The 20,668-nt window shown below is 35.6% G+C and overlaps 4 protein-coding genes across 6 annotated transcripts; 2 read left to right on the plus strand and 2 right to left on the minus strand.

Moving 5' to 3' along the window:
* Window positions 1–1,101: 1,101 nt before the first annotated feature.
* On the plus strand, window positions 1,102–6,441 carry LOC107432034 (polyadenylate-binding protein 7). Of its 2 annotated transcripts, none has more exons than XM_025066476.3 (10): window positions 1,102–1,668; window positions 2,692–2,810; window positions 2,910–3,103; window positions 3,263–3,522; window positions 3,625–3,734; window positions 3,821–4,010; window positions 4,412–4,701; window positions 4,807–4,938; window positions 5,396–5,599; window positions 5,983–6,441. In XM_025066476.3, exons 1-10 carry the CDS (start codon window positions 1,473–1,475, stop codon window positions 6,178–6,180), a joined length of 1,893 nt encoding a protein of 630 aa, XP_024922244.3. In that variant the 5' UTR covers window positions 1,102–1,472; the 3' UTR covers window positions 6,181–6,441. The 2 variants fall into 2 exon arrangements, with proteins under 2 accessions (XP_024922244.3, XP_015898573.3); XM_016043087.4 differs by having other exon boundaries at window positions 1,104–1,668; window positions 3,628–3,734.
* A 985-nt stretch (window positions 6,442–7,426) lies between these two features.
* Window positions 7,427–12,034, plus strand: LOC107432009 (splicing factor Cactin). Its single transcript, XM_016043060.4, has 13 exons — window positions 7,427–7,795; window positions 7,909–8,000; window positions 8,284–8,383; window positions 8,962–9,033; window positions 9,205–9,267; window positions 9,464–9,604; window positions 9,947–10,042; window positions 10,351–10,635; window positions 10,724–10,862; window positions 10,935–11,074; window positions 11,166–11,342; window positions 11,438–11,704; window positions 11,785–12,034. The coding sequence occupies exons 1-13, from the start codon at window positions 7,472–7,474 to the stop codon at window positions 11,902–11,904; spliced, it is 2,016 nt and encodes a 671-aa protein (XP_015898546.1). The 5' UTR covers window positions 7,427–7,471; the 3' UTR covers window positions 11,905–12,034.
* Window positions 12,035–13,905: 1,871 nt separating this feature from the next.
* Window positions 13,906–16,711, minus strand: LOC107409439 (wall-associated receptor kinase-like 20). Its single transcript, XM_016016873.4, has one exon. It carries the CDS (start codon window positions 16,360–16,362, stop codon window positions 14,311–14,313), a length of 2,052 nt encoding a protein of 683 aa, XP_015872359.2. The 5' UTR covers window positions 16,363–16,711; the 3' UTR covers window positions 13,906–14,310.
* Window positions 16,712–17,196: 485 nt separating this feature from the next.
* Window positions 17,197–20,648, minus strand: LOC107431980 (peptidyl-prolyl cis-trans isomerase FKBP16-4, chloroplastic). 2 transcript variants are annotated; one of them, XM_016043038.4, is made up of 10 exons: window positions 20,351–20,607; window positions 20,115–20,255; window positions 19,830–19,885; window positions 19,638–19,693; window positions 19,308–19,365; window positions 18,749–18,823; window positions 18,487–18,576; window positions 18,171–18,248; window positions 17,538–17,578; window positions 17,197–17,442 (listed from the first exon to the last, which is right to left on the minus strand). In XM_016043038.4, exons 1-10 carry the CDS (start codon window positions 20,574–20,576, stop codon window positions 17,415–17,417), a joined length of 849 nt encoding a protein of 282 aa, XP_015898524.4. In that variant the 5' UTR covers window positions 20,577–20,607; the 3' UTR covers window positions 17,197–17,414. The 2 variants fall into 2 exon arrangements, with proteins under 2 accessions (XP_015898524.4, XP_060668820.1); XM_060812837.1 differs by lacking the exon at window positions 17,197–17,442 and having other exon boundaries at window positions 17,536–17,667; window positions 20,351–20,648.
* Window positions 20,649–20,668: the final 20 nt, after the last annotated feature.

Raw genomic sequence — 20,668 nt, forward strand, 5'->3', positions numbered from 1 at the left:
ATATAGGTCGAGAGAGGACGTCGTTGGGCTGGAGAGGTGTCCGTGGAAGGGGGCGTCCCTCACTCCTCCCTTTGCTTTGTGAACGGACGAGAGTACGTAGCGTTTATTTATTATTTTTTGTGTATTTATTTTATATTTTATATTTTTATTTTTTAAACTTTGAAGCAGTCTTTATGCTCTATTGGCCATACTTAATTACCCGCTTCTCACTCACTATCACACTCTCTCTCTCTCTTTCCCGCTTTAACACACGTGTGATTTTCTTCCACGCGCTAACATTTTCTCCTTCCCTGGGTTGCATCGTTTTACCGGTTCTCTAAGTTTTACGTGCCTACAGAAAATTGTATCTGTATTTTTGTTCATATGGACATAATATTTTTGTTTATGCCATGCTTGATTTCTTATCGTTTTAAGTCAAATCTTTCTAAACATCATAATGTTAAATTAAAGAATCAAGATCCTCTGGTTCCTCTCTCACCATAAAACAAATATATATGTAAATAGCAAGAATAAGAAATAGTATCCACGATACAATAATCTATAAAATCATGACTTGATTATTATATTATTATATTGTATTACTGAATATATATGGTATTTACAAGGAGACATTAATTGTCTTAAATGGGTTTCACAATTACCATTCATTATCCTTTTAATATTCTCAAAACAACCTTCAAAGCTTTTAATTGATGAAACAATTAAGTGATTAACAATTAATTTCACTTTGATGTGTTATAAATAGGATGTCAATAAAACCTAATTGGTTTGAGGGTGAGAAATAGAAGGTAAGAAATTGAACTATAAACCGTGAAAGAAAGAAAATATCCTGAATAAAATTTAATTAAAAAAATAATAATAAAGGAAAGTCGAAATTACTAAGCCCAGTAGAAATATAGTTGGTCCTTTCAACGAGAATGATTGTCGTTGTCGTTTGTTGCAGCCACGTGGCAAGACTATAGTTGGTCCTGAGAAGGTAAAACCTTGCTTTCAGTGACCGGAGGTAAAGTCGACGCGCTACCTTTGCTTGTGAAAGTGTAATATCCATCGAGTCCTTGTTGCGAACGGCCCAACCAAATGAACCTGTGTCCATGCAAAATCCTAACATCTCTCTCTCTCTCTCTCTCTCTCATATTCAGAGTCCCTCTCTGCTCGGAACTCTATTCCGCATACAACTTCCCATTAATTTCCTTTCTCTCTCAATTCCTTTCCTTTCTTTCTCAATCCAAAAACCCCTCTCTCTCTCTCTCTCTCTCTCTGCGTTTCTCTTACTCTCACTCTGTGAGTGCATTAACTGTATAATCAAGAACCGAAGAGAAACGCCTTCTTGATTCTTTCAGTTTCCAACAAAGACGAGAATATCGAGTTGGATACGCGAGCATTGATAGCTCTATTCGCTCAGCTTTTTGATTTTGCTTCTTTTTTTTTTTTCCGATTTTTCTTTTTTTCTTCTTTTTGGTTGCTTTGGATCAATGGCGGTATCGCAGACGGTCGCCGCCGCCCCTGCGTCGCTTTACGTCGGCGACCTTCATCCCGATATCACCGACGGCCAACTCTTCGACGCGTTCTCGGAGTTCAAGAGCCTCGCGTCCGTACGAGTCTGTAGGGACTCGGCTTCCGGTCGCTCCCTCTGTTATGGTTATGTCAACTTCATCTCCCCTCAAGAAGGTATTACATTGTTTCTTTTCGTGATGCTATTTTATGGTTTTTCTTTTCTTAATTTTTTCCCCATTTTCGTACTGATTTCATGGTTGTTTCATCGGTTTTCTTTGATACTCTGTTTGGTTGCCGAGAACTACGGAAATGATTTTTGGAATCGGAATCTTCAATCTAGGATGTTGTTAAGTCCTAGATTGAAGATGTTTTGTGGAAAAGGGGAACAAAGAGAATCCGACTTCGTCTGAGAGTTTAATTGATTATTTGGGTTGGCTGTCGGGAGAATTCAATTTCGAGGTCTTAGTTAGAGTTCTAAAATGGTTGCTGGCCAATATAAGAAAGTAAATTATCTGAGTTTTAAGACTTCTACATTGTTTATGATCTCGATAAACATTTAGTCGATTCCGCCTCGCTATATGGTTTTTTTTTTCCCTCCATATTTCGTCTCTTGAGTGCAATGTTTGGCCACCTTGCGAGTCTGGTAAGGAACAAGAATAAAATTTTTAATAATATTGAATTCTTTCACCCAAAATTCTCACTTAATTCAGTTTCTTGTAAAAGTTATTCAGCTTTCTATGTTTAGATTCGTGGAAACCCCCCATCTGCAAAGCATTTTTATCGTTTGGGAGGGTGGGAGTGGGATTTTTCTATTCTTCTATGTGGTTTCTGGCAAACCTTACAAACAGAGAAGTTAAAGGTTTTGTAAGAATATTTGTTGCCTTGGAAGTTGGAAATAACTGAAACAATCAAGGCGGTGTTTATATTTCTGGTTTTATTTCCATCTTCATAAGCAAAAGAGCAGAATTATGGTTTACAATGTTGGTTTCTTAGGTTGTTTCACTGATTTTAATTTTTTTATTTGTCTGAAAAAGTTAAAAAGAAGAATAAAAAGTGAAACATTATTTTGTTAGTGTAGCTTGGTGGTATTATTGCAACGATTTTAATGTGTTTGATGGTAATGAGAGATTTCTCATTGGTATATGTAGTTCCAGTGTATATGATTTCTCGTTGGTATTTTTATTTTGGTTCTGTTAGCAATTCAAGCTATTGAGACAAAGAATCACACTTCACTGAATGGAAAACCGATAAGAGTTACATGGTCACGCCGTGATCCTGATGCAAGAAGAAGTGGAGTCGGAAATGTGTTCATAAAGGTATTTGTCTTATTACTAAAGAACAAAATTATTGCTTAGTTACAATATCAAATATAATTATCACTTTGTTAATCTCTTAATTATTAATATCTGTTGCAGAACTTGAGTGCCTCAATTGATAATGTGGGGCTTCAAGATATGTTTAAGAAATTTGGAAATATCTTATCTTGCAAAGTTGTAATTTCTGAGGATGGAAAGAGCAAGGGTTATGGCTTTGTTCAATTTGAGTCTGAGGAATCGGCAAATGCTGCTATAGACAAGTTGAATGGCTCTACCATTGGAGAGAAACAGATGTATGTCCAGTTCGTTTATGCTTCATACCTGATGAAATATGATTGCACACATAAAACATGGCCTTATGTCCCAAAATATCTGTGTGTGCCTATGCTTGTTATATTCTACCTACTTCTTATCTATTGCATTTAGCATGATGTTTACTATTTATTCCACAGATATGTTGGGAACTTTGTCAGAAGGTCTGATCGGATTTTACCTGATCCTGATGCTAAATATACAAATCTGTACGTGAAGAATTTGGATCCAGATGTCAGGGAAGAGCTTGTGTGGGAAAAATTCTCAGAGTTTGGGAAAATTGTTAGCTTGGCTATTGCAAGGGATGAGAATGGTTCCTCTAGAGGTTTTGGTTTTGTGAACTTTGATAACCCAGATGATGCTAGACGAGCATTGGAAACAATGAATGGATCATATCTTGGTAGCTTGCAGATCATTTTATTGCTTTAATTGAGAACTAGATTTTATTTCCACATTTTGAACTTTTTTATTTTTTTATTTTTATTTTTTATTTCATTATAAGTAGGCTCCAACGCTCTATATGTAGCACGGGCCCAGAAGAAGGCAGAGCGTACTCAAATTTTGCGTCATAAGTATGAGGAGAAACGCAAGGAGCAAATTTTGAAATACAAGGTAATTTTATTGTACATTTCTTTCTTTAGATTTATATTCATATTTTTTTGGTTTTGTTCAACCTTCTGTATTTGTTTAAATAACAGGGATCAAATGTGTATGTGAAGAATATTGATGATGAAGTCACTGATGAAGAGCTGCGAGAACATTTCAGTAAGTGTGGGACAATTACTTCTGCTAAACTTATGCGAGATGAAAGGGGAATAAGCAGGGGATTTGGATTTGTTTGCTTCTCTACCTCTGAGGAGGCCTATAAAGCTGTGAATACTTTTCATGGTAAGTTGATTATTATACGATAGTGGCTCTTAGGATAATAAATTCAGTGCCATAATTTTTGTCAGTTTTGGCTTGTAAATGGTAGGAGTTGAAGGAATGTTCATGTAACTAATATAATTTGCTTATAATATATTTATACATTATTTTGCAATGTTCAAGAGAAGGTCTAAAATTTAAGGTTTCTATAAGATGCATATTTCCACTTTTCACGTTTATCGTACTTTCCAGTGTCCTAGTCCATATTTATTATAAAAAAATGTCCTAGTCCCTTCTTTTTTTTTTCTTTTTCTTTTTTTTTTCTTTTTTTATAAAAAAAAGAAAAGAAAAAAATAAAAGTTGTCCTCGTCGATCATGTTTTCTGTTGGAGGTTACTAATTATCCTTGTCCTTGGAATTGAACAGGATTTATGTTTCATAAGAAACCATTGTATGTGTCTATTGCTCAAAGGAAAGATGAGAGGCAAGCACAGTTGCAGATCCAATATGCACAGCGTATGGCAGGAATAGCAGGACCCTCAACTACTGTTATTCCTGGAGCATATTCTCCTTTCTTCTACCCAGGTCCTTCCAGTGTTGTTTCACAAGGCTCCCCTCGACCAGGGCTAATGTATCAACCTTTAGGATTGAGGTCATGGAGGGCAAATAGTTTTGCACCGCCAACCAGGCCAGGCTTTCAACCTTCACCAGTTTCTGTAAGTATCTTCCTACTACTCTCCTTGGTAATTTTATGGTTAGAACTGTAATTAGTGTTCAGCATAAACTTGGGTTGCTTATACTGTTTAAGTTTCTATCTCAAGATTCCAAATACTCCAAGACAACAGACCAGGCCAAACAGGGGCAGGATGAATGGGCATATGCTTCCATATATACCACACTTGCAACAGCCCATTCATTCCATAACTTCTACAAAAGAATCAACCAATCATCAGGTTAGATTTTACTTTCCACTCGCATCATGTTCAATAAGATGTGTGCTTGCTTTATGAATTATCTTAGTGTCATGCACTGTAAGTTTTCTGTATATAACTCTTATGGCTTAAAACTTATGCAAATACAAAGTCCCCTCTCTCTCTTCCTCTTATTTTGCTTACTTTGATTTGCCCTCCGTCAAGATGCTACAATGATGTCTCTTTTAAGTGTTCCATTTAGAGCGGTTATCTTGGTGGACGAATTGCACTGAGATAAGGAAAACCTTTTCCCCCTGCTTCCTTGTTGTCTTTTAAGTATGCATTCTCGGTGCTGTTACTACCACCCATAGCTGAATCCACTAGCATGTGGAGAACTACTGGCCAGATTCTAATATAGTTTCAATTTTTTTTTATTCATGAACGCTCATGAGCAATTGATTTGCCAGAAGCATTAATTTCTGTGATCCTTGTATTGCAGCGGACTGGGCAAGCCAAATATGTCCCAAACAGTCGTCATCGTGAGTTGAGCAAAGGATCTGGAGTCTCATCCACAGCTTCTAATTCTGTTGGAGCTGGGCCTCAGGGGTCAGAGATGCTGAGTAGCCTGCTTGCTGCTGCTTCTCCAGAGCAGCAGAAACAAATACTTGGGGAACGTCTTTACCCTCTTGTCCTTAAACAGAAGGTAACAATAGTATAACAATTTTTAAGCACTTCTGATCTGAGGGAACTCCTTTACTTCTCATCTATTTAGTCCCCAGATAAATTGATAGATGACTTTAGATAGTGGTGAAAGAGCAGTTAGTTTTGCATGCTGTATTTGGAGGTTCAAAAGAGCAGTTAGTTTTGCATGCTGTATTTGGAGGTTCAATTAACTTTGTTACCTGAAACAATGCAAACAGGCCCTTACTGGAATTCATTCCTTCATTTTGGTTATTATTATTGTTGACATCTTTATGTTTTCATCCTCATCATTATCATAGTTGTTGCAAGATCTCTAGGGGACATGGTCTAATTCATGGGCTCTTTACAACAATAATTTAAACTCAGATGCATTCAAATCTGCAGCCTGATCTTGCTGCAAAAATTACTGGGATGCTTCTGGAGATGGACAACTCGGAATTGCTGCTTTTATTGGAGTCACCGGAGTCCTTGACTGGTAAAGTGGAAGAAGCTGTTCAGGTGCTAAAGATATCCAAGACCGAAGTACCTGGCCAAGATGCACTTCATCCAAGTTACCTGTCTGCTGAGGTTGCAGTCAATTGAAAAGAGCAATTCTAATCACGTTGGAAATAATATTTTTTTGAGGGTTAGAGATTTTATTGTTCAGTTTTCTTTGGAGAGCAAATTTTTTCATATACATCGATGAATCTTCTCTGTATCTGGTACTTAGTTTCTTTAGTTTTACAGCATAGTATATTTCATTTCTGAAGAACATTTTATGTCTGCTTGATATAGAGACAAAAAACTCTTCAATTGTAGTGGTAATTTCAGCTTTACCAGCAATTGTAAGGAGGTTTTAGAACCTCTTTCTTTTTTTTTTCTTTTTTTTTTTTGGGCAAAGATTTTTAGAACCAATTGCTTATAGTGCTTTTCTGCCTTCATGGTTTTTCTTACTGGTGTCTTGGCTGATAGATAGTCATTAAAAGGGTGAAACATTCTTGACTGGCTGACCAGTAATTTTTAGTTAAAATATATATGTTTTTGGGAAACAAGAATAAAGGGATTTATAAGAAATTTAAATGTCATCTCTAACCTAGTCCAACTCCAAGAACCCACAGCCTTATCAAATTGAATTGTAATTTTTTTTTTTTCGCTTGGAAGGAAGGTTTTTATAACCAAAAAAACCCACGATACATAATTAGGAACAGGGAGGTGACTACTCGCCACTCTCCTCTTCATTAAAAAATAATAAGATAAAATCTATGGTTATAGAAGAGTATCAAGAAGTAGCCAGTGTTGAGTAACTTTTTTTTCCTTTTTTTTTTTTTCTTTTTTTTTTGGGTAATGGTTTTTCTTTCTTTCTTTTTATTTCGTACAAATATCCCCTATAAATTCAAAAGTAATAAATTAGATATATTGTTTTTTTTTTGGCTTTTTGATAAACAATTATCTATTTGTTAAGAAAAGAAAAAAAAAAGTTACTCATTGTATGTAAATTCTTATTTTTCTTTTGATATTGAGGGTAATTCTCAAAACATATTGTGGGTGGGGGTGGGGATATCGAACTTTGTGGACCTTTGCCAGATTTAATTTTATTATTATTATTATTTTTTGATAAAAAATTAATTTATTATTATTTAGCAAAAAATTTACAACTTTTGCCGTGTTCTATTTCCCTCACTAATTGTTAATTACCATGAAGATAGAATAGACGGGTCAAAAATCGGGTTGGGCCGAAACAAATGGGCTCACATTTTCCTTTCATTATTGGGTCTACTTCAAAGTCGGTTTCTAAACGTTGAGTCAGACCATTAAGGGCGACTTAATATCCAGTTGTGTATACATTCGAAATTTCGAACATAACCCAACCAAATTATTCTGATTGTCACGGAACATGGGTGGTCATGGCCGAAGCAGTCGGAATGAGAAGTCGTCGTCCAGGAATCGACGAAGAAGTAGAAGATCCGATGACTCGTACGGTGAGTCCGACGAGTCAGACAGCCGAGAGCTATCACCGGTGAGAAGCTCCGGCAAGCGAGATAAAAAAAGTGATAGCAAGAGAAGCCGCCGGGGCCAGAGCTCGTCGCGTGGGAGGGACTCTGACGGCTCGTATAATAGCGACGATAGTGATGACCGGGGCCGCAAAAGGAAGAGGTCTTCAAGGATCGTTACGGACGAAGAAATTTCCGAGTACTTGGCTAAGAAGGCGCAGAGAAAGGTTTGTATTTGATTGTGGTTGTGGGTTTTTTTTTTTTTGGCTAGGGTTTATTTTATTAATTACTTTGGTAACAATAAATTGTTGTCTTATTTTCTTTTCATTTTATGTTATAGGCAATGAAAGTAGCCAAGAAGTTGAAATCACAAACGGTTTCAGGTTATTCAAACGACTCGAATCCCTTTGGTGATTCCAATCTCAATGAGAAGTAAGTGTCTTTGTTAATTTTTTTGTGTTTGCAATTTGCTTGGTTTTGTTACTTTCGGAAAGTCTATGAATTTTTTGTACAATATATGGATTATAACGTATGGACCATGGTGTGAAATAATTTTAGCTGTGTACCACAAATCATTATTAGCTATTGTTAGTGTATTTATGTACACCAACTAATAATGGCATGTGATGGCTTTACGTATTCACAAATTAGTGGAAGACTAATGTATGTTAATTTGTTATTTACCAACATTGATTACATATCGTGTGATTTGCAGATTTGTTTGGCGGAAGAAGATTGAGCGTGATGTAATCCAAGGAGCGCCACTTGACGGGTTTTCTGTTAAAGCTGAGAAAGAAAAACAGAAAGCAAGAATGGTACGTATAATTCTGGTCCAATATTGTTTCTTTGCTTGTTATGTACTATGACTGGTTACTTTGAACTAGTATTTTGTACAAAGTAGAGAACTAGCTGTGTATCGTTTTCCATATGTGGGGGCTGGAAAATGGTTCAGTTGTTGAAGGTAATTGAAAAGTTCAATTAAAATTATGATTCATGTTTTGTTTGTAATTGTGTAATGCCTGTTGTAGACTTATGTGCTTAAGGCTTGACAAGAAGGTGGATTTGGAATATTTTTGTTTTAGAAAGCATATCATCAAGGTTATGGTGTACCACTTTAATAATTAGTTAGTTAGTAGGTTGCTTGAAGGGTCAAATTGATTGGCATCGCAAGACTCAGAATGCAGGATCCTCAGGCCTAGGTTTTTATTCAAATATTATTACCTAGGTTTTTATGTAAATCTGTTATTTTAGATAACATTGTGATATTTACTATTCTTACCTTTACCAATGGTCTGAATCAAAGTTCTTTGTATGTTTCTTTAGCTATTAGTATATTCCATTCTCCATATTAACTGCATTGGTGATAACATTTATATTTAAATTCATGATGCAGGCAGAGATTGAAAAAGTGAAAAAGAGAAGGGAGGAGAGGGCGCTTGAAAGAGCACAACATGAGGAAGAAATGGTTAGTTTGCCCCTGATGCAATAAGAATTTTTTTCTTTTTTTAATGAGATATTTTTGACAGATAGAAATATAGTGTGTAAAGCCATTTGGAATAGATTTTGCTTTTTAGATATTTCTTCTTTCCTATTTGGTTGTTTTTTGGTGGCTTACTAACGCTATTTCTTCTTGCAGGCACTGTTAGCAAGAGAACGTGCTCGGGCTGAATTCCAAGACTGGGAGAAGAAAGAAGAGGAGGTATGAAACCAACTTTCCTTTAACATTCTATCCCCGCCCCTATTTTTTATTTTTGGAAAAAAAGCTTTTGCTTCCTGACGAACGTGTTTCTTAAATGAGAAACAATAGTTATAAGACTCTTTTTGCCATTATTTCTATTATTATATTTCATTTTCTTCTATCTTATATTTGATATGTTAGTTATTTCAATATACAGTTTCATTTTGATCAAAGCAAAATCAGATCGGAGATTAGATTGCGTGAAGGGCGTATAAAGCCTATTGATGTCTTGTACAAGCACCTCAACGGCTCTGATGATTATGAAATAAAAATAAATGAGCCATACGTGGTTTTCAAGGTATTCATCTTCAAATTAACTTGGATCTTACTTCAAAATATTTATATATTAATGTCTTTCTCCAACTTTTTATTTTTGCTTGCTTCTCTCTGAAATATAGATAGATGTCTTTATGGACCATTCACTGATAGTTAAACTAATGTGGCTAAATTCCAGTTTTCAGTGTATGGTATGTTGATAGCAGATCGTTTGTTTTTACAAGTAAAATAATTGGAAAGCTCATCTGCATACAATTTTATTATGTGGCTTTAAGACATTATTAACTATGAATACTTATTGAATGTATTTTCTTTTTAAATTCTTTTACGGGTTCATATAGGCAATTGTGGCTTATATATGCAGGGTTTGACAGTCAAAGAAATGGAAGAGCTTCGTGATGACATAAAAATGCATCTCGATTTGGACAGGGACACCCCAACACATATAGAATATTGGGAGGTACTAAACTCATATAATTAGTTGACATTAGGTTTTCTTTCAGTTTTTGAGCATGTCTCATGCTGTTCTTCCGCTTATATATATATATATATTTGTGTTTTAATTTGCATTTCTCTATATATTTCTGTATTATTCTAGCTGCAGTAGCTTGATATTTCTTGTGGACTTCAGAATAAAATTTGTATTATTATTGTTTGGACTTGATATGATTACCTGAAAGTTAATAAATGTAAAAAGTTGTAAGATGTTGGCGTGCATAAAACCTTAGATATGGAGTTGGACTTTACTTGATTCCTGTCATTCAACAGGCACTTCTTGTGGTTTGTGATTGGGAACTAGCTGAAGCTAGGAAGAAAGATGCACTGGATCGAGCTAGGGTGCGTGGAGAGGATCCTCCAGCTGAATTGCTTGCAGAAGAAAGGGGTATGCATTCTAGCATTGAATCAGATGTGAGGGATCTGTTGGAAGGAAAGAGTTATGGGGAATTGGAGGCTTTGCAGTCCCAGATTGAGTTGCAGATGCGTTCTGGTACAGCTAAGGTGGTTGAGTATTGGGAGGCTGTTATTAAACGTCTCCATATATACAAGGCCAAGGTATCTAATCAATAGATTATCCCGTATATTTCTATTTTATTTATGACCCATTGTGTTGGATCTCACTGGTAAATTGCTACAAATACAGGCTTGCTTGAAAGAGATACATACTAAAATGTTGCGTCAGTATTTGCAACAACTTGAACAACCAGTGGATGATGAAGAGAAACCGGAGACTATTACTGATCTAGAACCTGAAAAGGAGGAAAGTGAACATGTTGATGAAGGTATATTCAACTTCATTTGTTAGTTTGATATTGTTTTGCCCATTATAGTTGCTAATAGTTTTTATCATGTAGATGCTCAAACATATTCCCCAGAGCCCATGAAGGAGGAGACCCAAGAGGTTGAAGAAGAAGCGGGATCATTTTCACCAGAACTGTTGCATGGTGATGAAAATGAGGAGGCAATTGATCCTGAAGAGGACAGGGCTATACTGGTATCTTATAATATCAGAATATGTTCTAATTTACCAGCTAGCATGAATTTGAGCAGCAATTTCTCACTTTTGTCTCTTGATAAATTAACAGGAAAGGAAGCGTATGGATGTGTTAGAAGAACAGCAAAGACGGATTCAAGAAGCCATGGCGGCAAAGCCAGCTCCATCAGAAGATAACTTTGAGGCGAAGGCCATGAAAGCCATGGGAACCATGGAGGAAGGGGATGCCGTATTTGGGTCAGGTGCTGAAGTGAACCTGGACTCGCAGGTACCCAATCGTGACCATCCTTTTCCTCTCATTCTTTCTTTATTTTTGCTTCCAATGCTTCAAGAAACTTATATCTTGTTGCCCATATTATGCAGGTGTACTGGTGGCATGACAAGTATAGACCAAGAAAACCAAAATATTTCAACCGTGTTCACACTGGATATGAGTGGAACAAATATAACCAGACCCACTATGATCATGATAATCCACCTCCGAAGATTGTGCAAGGATACAAGTTTAATATCTTTTATCCGGACCTTGTTGACAAGGGAAGGGCTCCAAGCTACACCATAGAGAAGGATGGGAACAGCAGTGAAACATGCATTATAAGGTTCCACGCAGGGCCACCTTACGAGGACATTGTATGTTTTCTTGATCCGATTGATTTTCCTTAAAATCATTATTTTGGGATGAAATAGCTTAACTAATTTTTGTACCACAGGCATTCCGGATTGTGAACAAGGAATGGGAGTATTCTCACAAGAAGGGATTCAAATGCACGTTTGAACGTGGAATTTTGCATGTATATTTCAATTTCAAACGTTACCGTTACCGAAGGTGAACTTTCAAAAGTGTGGCAGTTTTTCATCCATTCGAGACTATATGCTGCTTATGGTGGGGCCTTATGCACAGATAAATTTGGTTTGTTTGAAAATTTCCAAGTATAATTAGTTTGTTAGAGATTTTGTAAATTGTAAAATAGGATACTTTTATCAGTAGCATTACTAACTACGCAAGCCTTGAAAAAGAAAATAATAATAATTATTTAAAAAAAAGAAAAAAAAAAAGCTGAAGCAGCAATTAAACAATGACGGGTTATACTTTTGCCAATTTGCTCTTTTTTTTTTTTTTTGGTTTTTTTTGGGTCCTTTCTCAATTTTTTAACTAAGCCGTCGGTGAAACGTTCGATTTTTAGATTTTTTATTTTTACTGTTCTCTATATAATATAAATAAAAAAAAAGCTTCAAATTGTGTTGTTTTTTATTTCTGTACTTTTTTTTTCTCATTAAAATTTTTAATTGTTTAAGGTGTGTAACAAATTCTATGATTAGCTAACATTTGATATAAACAAATTAATTACAATTGTTAGATATAAACAAATTAATTACAATTAAAATAAAAAAATAGAAACTTAAAACCAACTATACCATATGGGACATTTAAAAATCATTCATCCTTTTTTGTTTTATTATTATTTTATTTTTTTGATGGCAATAAGAATCGTCATGCTTCAGTAATGATCTAAAATTTTTGTTTTCCTCAACACTAATACAAATGTAAGAAGTCTAGTGGGGTTAAAAGCATTTTATTTACCACTATATTTTTCCATTGGAAAAAGGTTTCTTACCCCATCTTTATATTCTAACTTGATAATTACCCTATCTTTCCACTAAAGACTTTATGTTGATGCTGGTATGTTGATGCTGGTAAGCCATGATTGCTACTCCCTACATTAAGGATGCATATGAACACTGTTAGCAATATAATAAACATCCATAATCTCATTTCTTTGACAAATCCCACTTTGAAAAGTTTATATAATTTGTTTTTGTTTGCCAACCCGATTGGCTACTTGTATTGCGTTGGCAATTGCTCCATCCCTCGTGCAGGGAATGCTATTCAATTGATCCATTAGGTCCCTTTCCATTATTCTTTAGCCTCATGTATTAGATATGAAGATTTATTATTGTAATTGTAATGCGTAATGGATGAAATTCACACCATTAAAACAATAAGACACTATTTGGAATTATAACTTCGAGAAATAAATTTGGTAATTTTTTAATACTATTAGATGTTAATAGCTTGTTTTAGGTCTGATATTTCAAAGTCAATGATACGTATATATATGAAAAAGCTGATGTAGATTTTCTATATATTTTTTTTTATTAAAAACTGGGAGCATTCTTGCAAAAGAATAGATAGAAAATTACTATTTTCTTTTAGCATAGATATAGAGTTCGAATCCAACCTTCAATGTTTTAAAATAAAAATAACAATACACAACAAACAGCTCTTGGATTGATATTTATTATCCAGTTTTTCATCTAAGAAAGATATATTATCAACCGGTCGGCCCCTGTGAAATGAAGCTAGATGGTTTACAAAGAAATGTGGAAGAAAAGTTGAGATGTTTTGGAGCACTCTCAAAATTCTCCTTGTTCTGGAGCCAAAGCTTGATTAATAATGATCATCAGTCTGTGATTTTGATTGTAAGGAAAAGTATGTGAAAATGAAACGGTTGACATTTAAAAATTGAAGTATTATATTCAATGATGTTCAATTAACTAAAGCTTTAGCTTTTGTTATTCCCACTAATTATAAATATATATATATATATATATATATAAATAAACATACCATCTTTGATCAATGCTATATGGAAGTTTCTTTTAGTGCTTTCCAAATATTATAATGCTTTGAAGAAATGCTTTCCTTGTTTGACAGCAAGGTAAATGTCAAATGAGTAAATGCTTTCTCCATTTTTGAAAGTTGGTTTTGCTTTTCTCCACGCACAACAAAAATAAAATAAAATAAAAATGTAAAATCCAAGAGCTACATCTCAGAAGATTCTAATACTCCCAAGCTTGGAAGCACTCCATGCCTTTGGGATAACTTCGCCTTTTTTATTTTTTTGCAAAGTAAGCATCTGATCCTAGTCTTTTCCTATATGTTTTTCCACCGACTCAACATCCATCTTTGGAATCGCTTTTACAGCTTCTGTGGGCTACTCAAAATCTGAGTCCTCTCATTGGCACTATTTCCTTCAACATGAATATTCAAAGATTATTTTGCATCCACTTAAGACATTTTTAAACAGTCACAACCTTCATATTATATATATATATATATATATGTATATTAATTATAATTAATCCCATGTTTTGAATACTAATCTCCCAATTGACTAACACACTTCCTGATTGAGAACTTGAATTATGTAATGGAATACTACTCCCCCAACTAACTAACACACTTCCTGATTGAGAACTTGAATTATGTAATGGAGTTGTTGAACAACATCCTTCATGGCAGGCCTGTCTTCTTTCTTCTCCCTCAGACAGGCAAGAGCAAGGTCTAAGAAGAGCTTTACGCTTGCCAGAATATCACTTGAAGCCTCCTCCTTGTCTAGCAGATGCTGATCCACAATCTCCATTAGAGCACCAGTTTTGGCTCTTTGGCTCACAAAAATGGCTAAATTAACATCATCTTCGTCACGTGAGAAGTCAATGGCATTCTGCGATGTAAGAAGCTCAAGCAGCACAACACCATAACTATAAACATCACTTTTATCTGTCAACTGGTAGTTTCGGTAGTATTCAGGGTCCAAGTATCCCAATGTTCCCTGAGCACAGGTTGAGACATGGCTCAGCCCTGGCCTAGCCAACCGGGACAGTCCAAAATCTGCTACTTTTGCATCAAAGTCTCCATCCAGAAGTATATTACTTGACTTGACATCTCTGTGGTAGATGGGGGTATATGCTGAAGAATGTAAATATGCCAGTGCTTCTGCAGTCTGTAAAGCAATTTTGAGCCTGGTTTTCCAATCCAGAAATGTGGAAAACTTACCATTTAAATGGTCATGAAGAGTCCCGTTTGGTATGTATTCATAGATCATCAACGGCTGATCAGAATCCATGCAGCAACCCAAGAGTCTAACTAAGTTCTTGTGATTGACTTGCGAAAGTATCCCGACTTCATTAAGTACTTGTTCTGTGCTCTTGAAGTTCCCTACTTTAGCTGACTTGATGGCCACGATAGTCCCATCTTGAAGTTCTCCTTTGTAGACTTCCCCAAAACCACCACTCCCCAAAATCCTGTGCTTGGAAAAGCCATTGGTTGCTTTCTTCATCTCTTTCAAGTGGAAAATCCTGGCAGATTTCCCTCCACGGCACTTGATCATGTTTTCTCTCGCCTTGGTAAGCTTTGTGCGGTTAGAATACCTTGAAGATCTTCTTACTCCTATTGCTGCCAGGATTGCTGCAACAATGAAGAAAGAGATGACTCCTGAGGAGACCTTTATACTAAGGCTTGCTGCTGTCTTCCCCTTGTTTTTAGAGCAAGTTCCATGAACATGGTCCCAATGGTATCCCTTATTGCATAGGCAGCGAAGAATCCCTTGTACACCAGTAGGTGAACATTTGGAAGCTCCAGAGCAATCTATTTGCGTTTTACAAACTGGTTCTGGTGGAGGAACCCATTGAATTTCCAATCCTTCTTCCCATTCATTTGCTGGCTTCTCTATATCCAAATGAAGGATGCTTCTAAACGCTCTGCAACCTGAACTGTGAAGCCTTATCTTGTATGCAGAAGGCATCCCACCTGCGATGAAGGTGCAACAAGGATCAACACCGCTTGTACACTGAGCTGCTCGCTTGGAATCGACATGTCCTGAGCTCTCCAAATAACGGTGACAAAGACTAGAAGGAGTGCAATTCAGAGGAGAAACCAGGAGACGCGGAGAACAGTTGAGTAGGAAAACTGTGTTGGAGGAAGTGATGTTGAAAGGGAGAGACTGGTTTAACCAGATGCCCTCGCTCACCGGCATGTCTTGAGTAACACATGAGGCAGATAACCAAGGTGATGGTTGAATCACCAGGCGCTGAAATGGAGCCATGATTCTCAGTACTCGATAAGAACTTCCATTGAGGGCATCAAAGTAGAGTTTCTGTGAGTAGAAATCACAACGGAGAGGGTAGTGTGGATCACCACAGTTGGGGCTTGTGCTTAGTGGATATGGGATTTCTATTTGGCCACAAGCTGGACAGGTCTTAAGGGAAGAGCAGAAATGACATAAACATAGAAGGAAGAAGAAGAAGAAGCAGCAGCTATAAGGGAAGACTGGCATGGTTCTTATTTTGCATAAGCAAAGAGTGGAAGTGAGGGGAAGCTTAATGGTAGTGTGTGCAGGAATAAGGAAATGGTTTAAATAAAAGGATATGCTACAAGAGAATAAAGTGGGTGAAATATTAAAAAACGAAAACAAAAATGAAAAGTGGCTGTCTATGTACAAAATCATGAAACTTTTGGCTGGTGTCTATAAAACTGGTGGATTCTCCTTGAATGGTGTCCCTAGAACCGTATTTCTAGCTGTGTTCTCCATATAAGGAAGCGATTACCATTAATGGCTCAGTGCAATAAACTTATAAAATATAGAAATATCTCCTTTTTTGAACAGGTTTATGCAAAAAATCATCAAAATAGAATACATATCTGTTTGAAAGAATAGAAGTAAGATTTGATAACAATCATTACACCACTATACTTTTGTCAATCCTCTGCTTTCTAACAAAATATACATGTGGATCATGCATGTTCTAAGTGCATGGGATGCACTAGTAAAATGCATAATTATGCAGAACCAGCACTAATACACCAAAAAAAAAAAAAAAAAAAAAAAAAGGTAAACAGCAAAATAAGACAAAATAATATGTTTATATGTTGGCAAACATAATAATAACAACAATGAAAAAAAAAAAAGAAAAAAAAAAAAGGGGGGTCATATGCAGGATCAATACCCACCAAGTATCATGCAAATTGGACTTGTCTGTGACTTTATTTTTTTCAGCTTGGGAACATTTCAAAGACCAGAAAGGTTAAAGAAAATACAGAAAAAGGGACTTTAAAACTTTGAAATTTGATAAAATTCGATGACCTCTTACAAAGTTGCTGTGTCACTCTTTTGCTATCTTTTACTTCTATATCCAGCACGGTGTCATTGTTATATTTACCAGTAAAAGAACAAAGAAGAATAAGTATGGAGAAACACGTCAATGAAAAGGTATAGAATAGAATAAACTCTAGAATAAACTCTAAAGTGAAAGAGAGGAAAAAAAAAAAAAAAAAAAAAAGGGAAAAGAATGAGAGTTATAATTAAATGATATAAGTAGAACTTACAAAAATTATCAATATCCATATCATTTTATGAAGGTGCTTTTTCTATTACAAGCTTATTTACAATAATGAGCAGAACATGGAAGAAATCCTTTTGGCCACAATCTGTGAGTTTCTACACCTTGGTCATTGACATTAACAAGACAAGCAGCAGGAAAATATGATTGCATTTTTGCATTAACCTTCAATTACTTTTACAGGAGATCTGCACAGCAAAGTAATAAGTTGAGCATACTGAACATATATTGGAGATATATAACTGAAACCAGACAATTACTCTTACTTTGACCCAATACTTACCCAAATGGGCTTTGCTTGATGGCAAGTAATTCAACATCCAACTGCAGATTCAAAGAAGATGCAAAACGGTAAACATATAGATATACGAGGGACCACAATTAAAGATGGCAGAATGGTCAAAGATGCTTTTCTGAAAAAATATGAGGAAAAGAATAGAATTAGTGATAGAATAGCTTTAATATGCACAAGCTAAATAATAGAAATTCTGACACTTTTTTTTTTTTTTTGGGGGGGGGGGGGGGGGGGAGATGTGGGGGGTAAACAATAGAAATTCTGACACTTGGATGGGAAAGATAATGCAAAGACATACAACTGTAAACAACTCTGGAGAGCATATTTCATAATGGGTAATTACAGAAATAGGACATTGTATGCAAGGCCTAAATCTACTTTAGAACATGGAAAAGCCTAGTCTAGAGAAAGAGAGAAGATGAAGCAGTAGTTACATTAAATTATGGGGTTCATATCTATCTATCTTCTAATTAGTGCTTTTTTTTTTTTTGGCAATTGAACTGGAGGCCTAATGTAGTCTGTTTGGTTGTATAAAGAAGATTTTAACACTTAATTCTGATTAACGTTCTTAACAAAAATATTGAAAAAATAAAAAAAGAAAGAAAAATGAATTTCCAGTACCTCTATTGTTGCATTTGGTGGGATTTCCTGGACCCCTTTGTTTCCATAAGCCAACTCTGGAGGAACAATTAACAATCGCTGCAAAGAATATTTAACCAAACACTTGACAAAAGAGCCTTTTTATTGGGACCCTAATAGTGATCATCCAGCTAAACAAAATACTAGAATTGTAATTTCAGTTTAATGACAAGACACTTCCAGATATAATCATTGATGGAAAGAAGACATTTTCTAATGCAAGTTCAGAACTTAAATGTATCCTCCAACAATGCCTCAAGATAACCAAGAGAGTTTCATGCTACAAAACTGGTCTCACCTGGCCTCCAACTCGCATGCCTTGTACACCAAGATCTAATCCTTTAAGTACCGATCCCCTCTCAGATTGGCCAACATCAAATCCGTATGGCTGCAGCAATTGAAGCATTTCAACAATAAACAAGAAGCAAAAGTTCCTTGCAATGACATCTTAAATTTATCATTACGGACTCTAAACACTTGATTAACTAGAGTACCCGCCTAATCTTAAAATTGACTAAAATTCAAAATAAATATGAATGGAAACACCAGTCTAATCTTACGGTTCCTCCACCAACACCGAGTCCTTGTCTACTAGTCATAAAAGTGATGCCTTTCCACTTAGCAACATAATGAACCTACAACCAAAATATTGTACGCTGGTTATATTTGGATTTTGAATATTAAGGAAAAAAAGAAAAGCACAATTACAATTTTTTTGATGATGTGAAAATATAAAGTGGCAACCTGATACATCCAATCTTCTAATGAGATCTATTAGTTCACCATTTAATTCTGCCACATTTGATTGTAAACTATATGCCCCACTTGCAGAACCATTGCTTTTGTTTTCTAAACAGATACCATCATATATGTCTAATGGGACAGGGAATAACCCCAGCAAAGACTATAAAGATTCTCAGAAGCAGACAACTATATATGAACAGAAAGGTGTTTTATTAGTAAGTTATTAGCGGATTTGGCAGAAAGTTATTCTGTTGATAAAAGGAAGCTCTAAAAATTAGTACTGACTGTCTTAGAAGCCTAAATATGTTATATTTGGGGAAGTAGAGTAAATGATATTATGTGAAATAATGAAATTTAACTGGATTACAACCGTACTGCAACCCGAGATCCTTTCACTGCCTCAGCTCCGCCCCCAACCTTCAAATCATAGTACCTGGAGGATTTTACCATAAATATATTAGTGCTAGCATATATTCAATCTAATAAAACACATGAACCTTCTACAACTAAATGCTGTATAATGGTACTTGTTACCACTATATTCTTCTTTAACGTACATAGGATTTGACAATTTTGAACAATCTTATGCTGGATACAACTTTAGGTGCACTCGCATAGATGTAGCAAAAAAATAATAATAATACTAAATGGATAAATAATAAAAAAGCAGAGTAGAGGATTCCATAAGTAGTGACGGTTACTAACTTCAGACCACTGGGGAGGGTTGTGAATTCACTTTCAGGTACTTTTGCTCCTCTCAACTGCAGCAAACGAAATAATCACATTTTTAACCGCAAAAGATTCAACTTAGTTGTTATTATCAGTATATTTAATGTTCTGGTAGCATAAAGAAGGAGAATAGTTTAGCAATTTAGTAAAAATGAAGCAAGAACTCACAGCTCTTCTACTTGTGCTAACAGCCTCCGCCACATCACATACATAAATACCAGCAGCTGAGTCATGACAAAAAATGTTAACAACCCAGGAAATGCAGAAATTGCACGTTCAAGGTTCAAATTTCCACAATTCAAGTAGGAAAAAAAGAAAAAAAAAAAAAAAAAAAAGGGTTGGCTTTTCCCCAATTAACCCCTCACTGCATTACAACTGATAGGTTTACAAGACCCATAACCGGTAATTTACTGATATATCCAGGGATATAATGTAGTAAAGTTGTGAAACAACCTGTGGTTAGGAGAGAACCAATCAAGGCCCTCCTTCGCTCATACTGCAAACACTGGTTAGCTGGTTCTATGCCATCCTCTTTGGAAGACATCGAGCAGCGACATTGAAACGCGTATGATATCCTGTTGGAGAGTTTATTCCCTGTGTATTTAAATAAATTTGTTTAGTCTGAAATTAAAACCATAACAAATATTTACGGAGAAAATCATAGAGAGAGTGAAAGAAAAGGAGGGTACTTGTAATGGGGATGGGGATAAGAGGCTTGTTTAGGAGAGTTAGGTTGTGTTGGTGATAAGGAAGAAGAGAGAGCTCCATGGTGCAACAGGTTAGATTGACCGCTGAAGAAGAGGAAGGAATAAAATTTTTAATTGGTTTATGTGTTTTTTGGTTTTGGCTAAGAAGGAAAAAAAAAAAAAAAAAAAAAATGATAGAGAGTGAGAGAGGATAGCATTCTAATTTCATCCACAACTTAAGGCCTTCAAATCATATGGTGCAGAGGAAATCTGGGCTCCACCATAGGTAAAACGCTTTTCAACAAGATTCAGAATGAGACT

Source organism: Ziziphus jujuba, chromosome 11 (genome assembly GCF_031755915.1).
Source record: "Ziziphus jujuba cultivar Dongzao chromosome 11, ASM3175591v1".
Lineage (NCBI taxonomy): Eukaryota > Viridiplantae > Streptophyta > Magnoliopsida > Rosales > Rhamnaceae > Ziziphus > Ziziphus jujuba.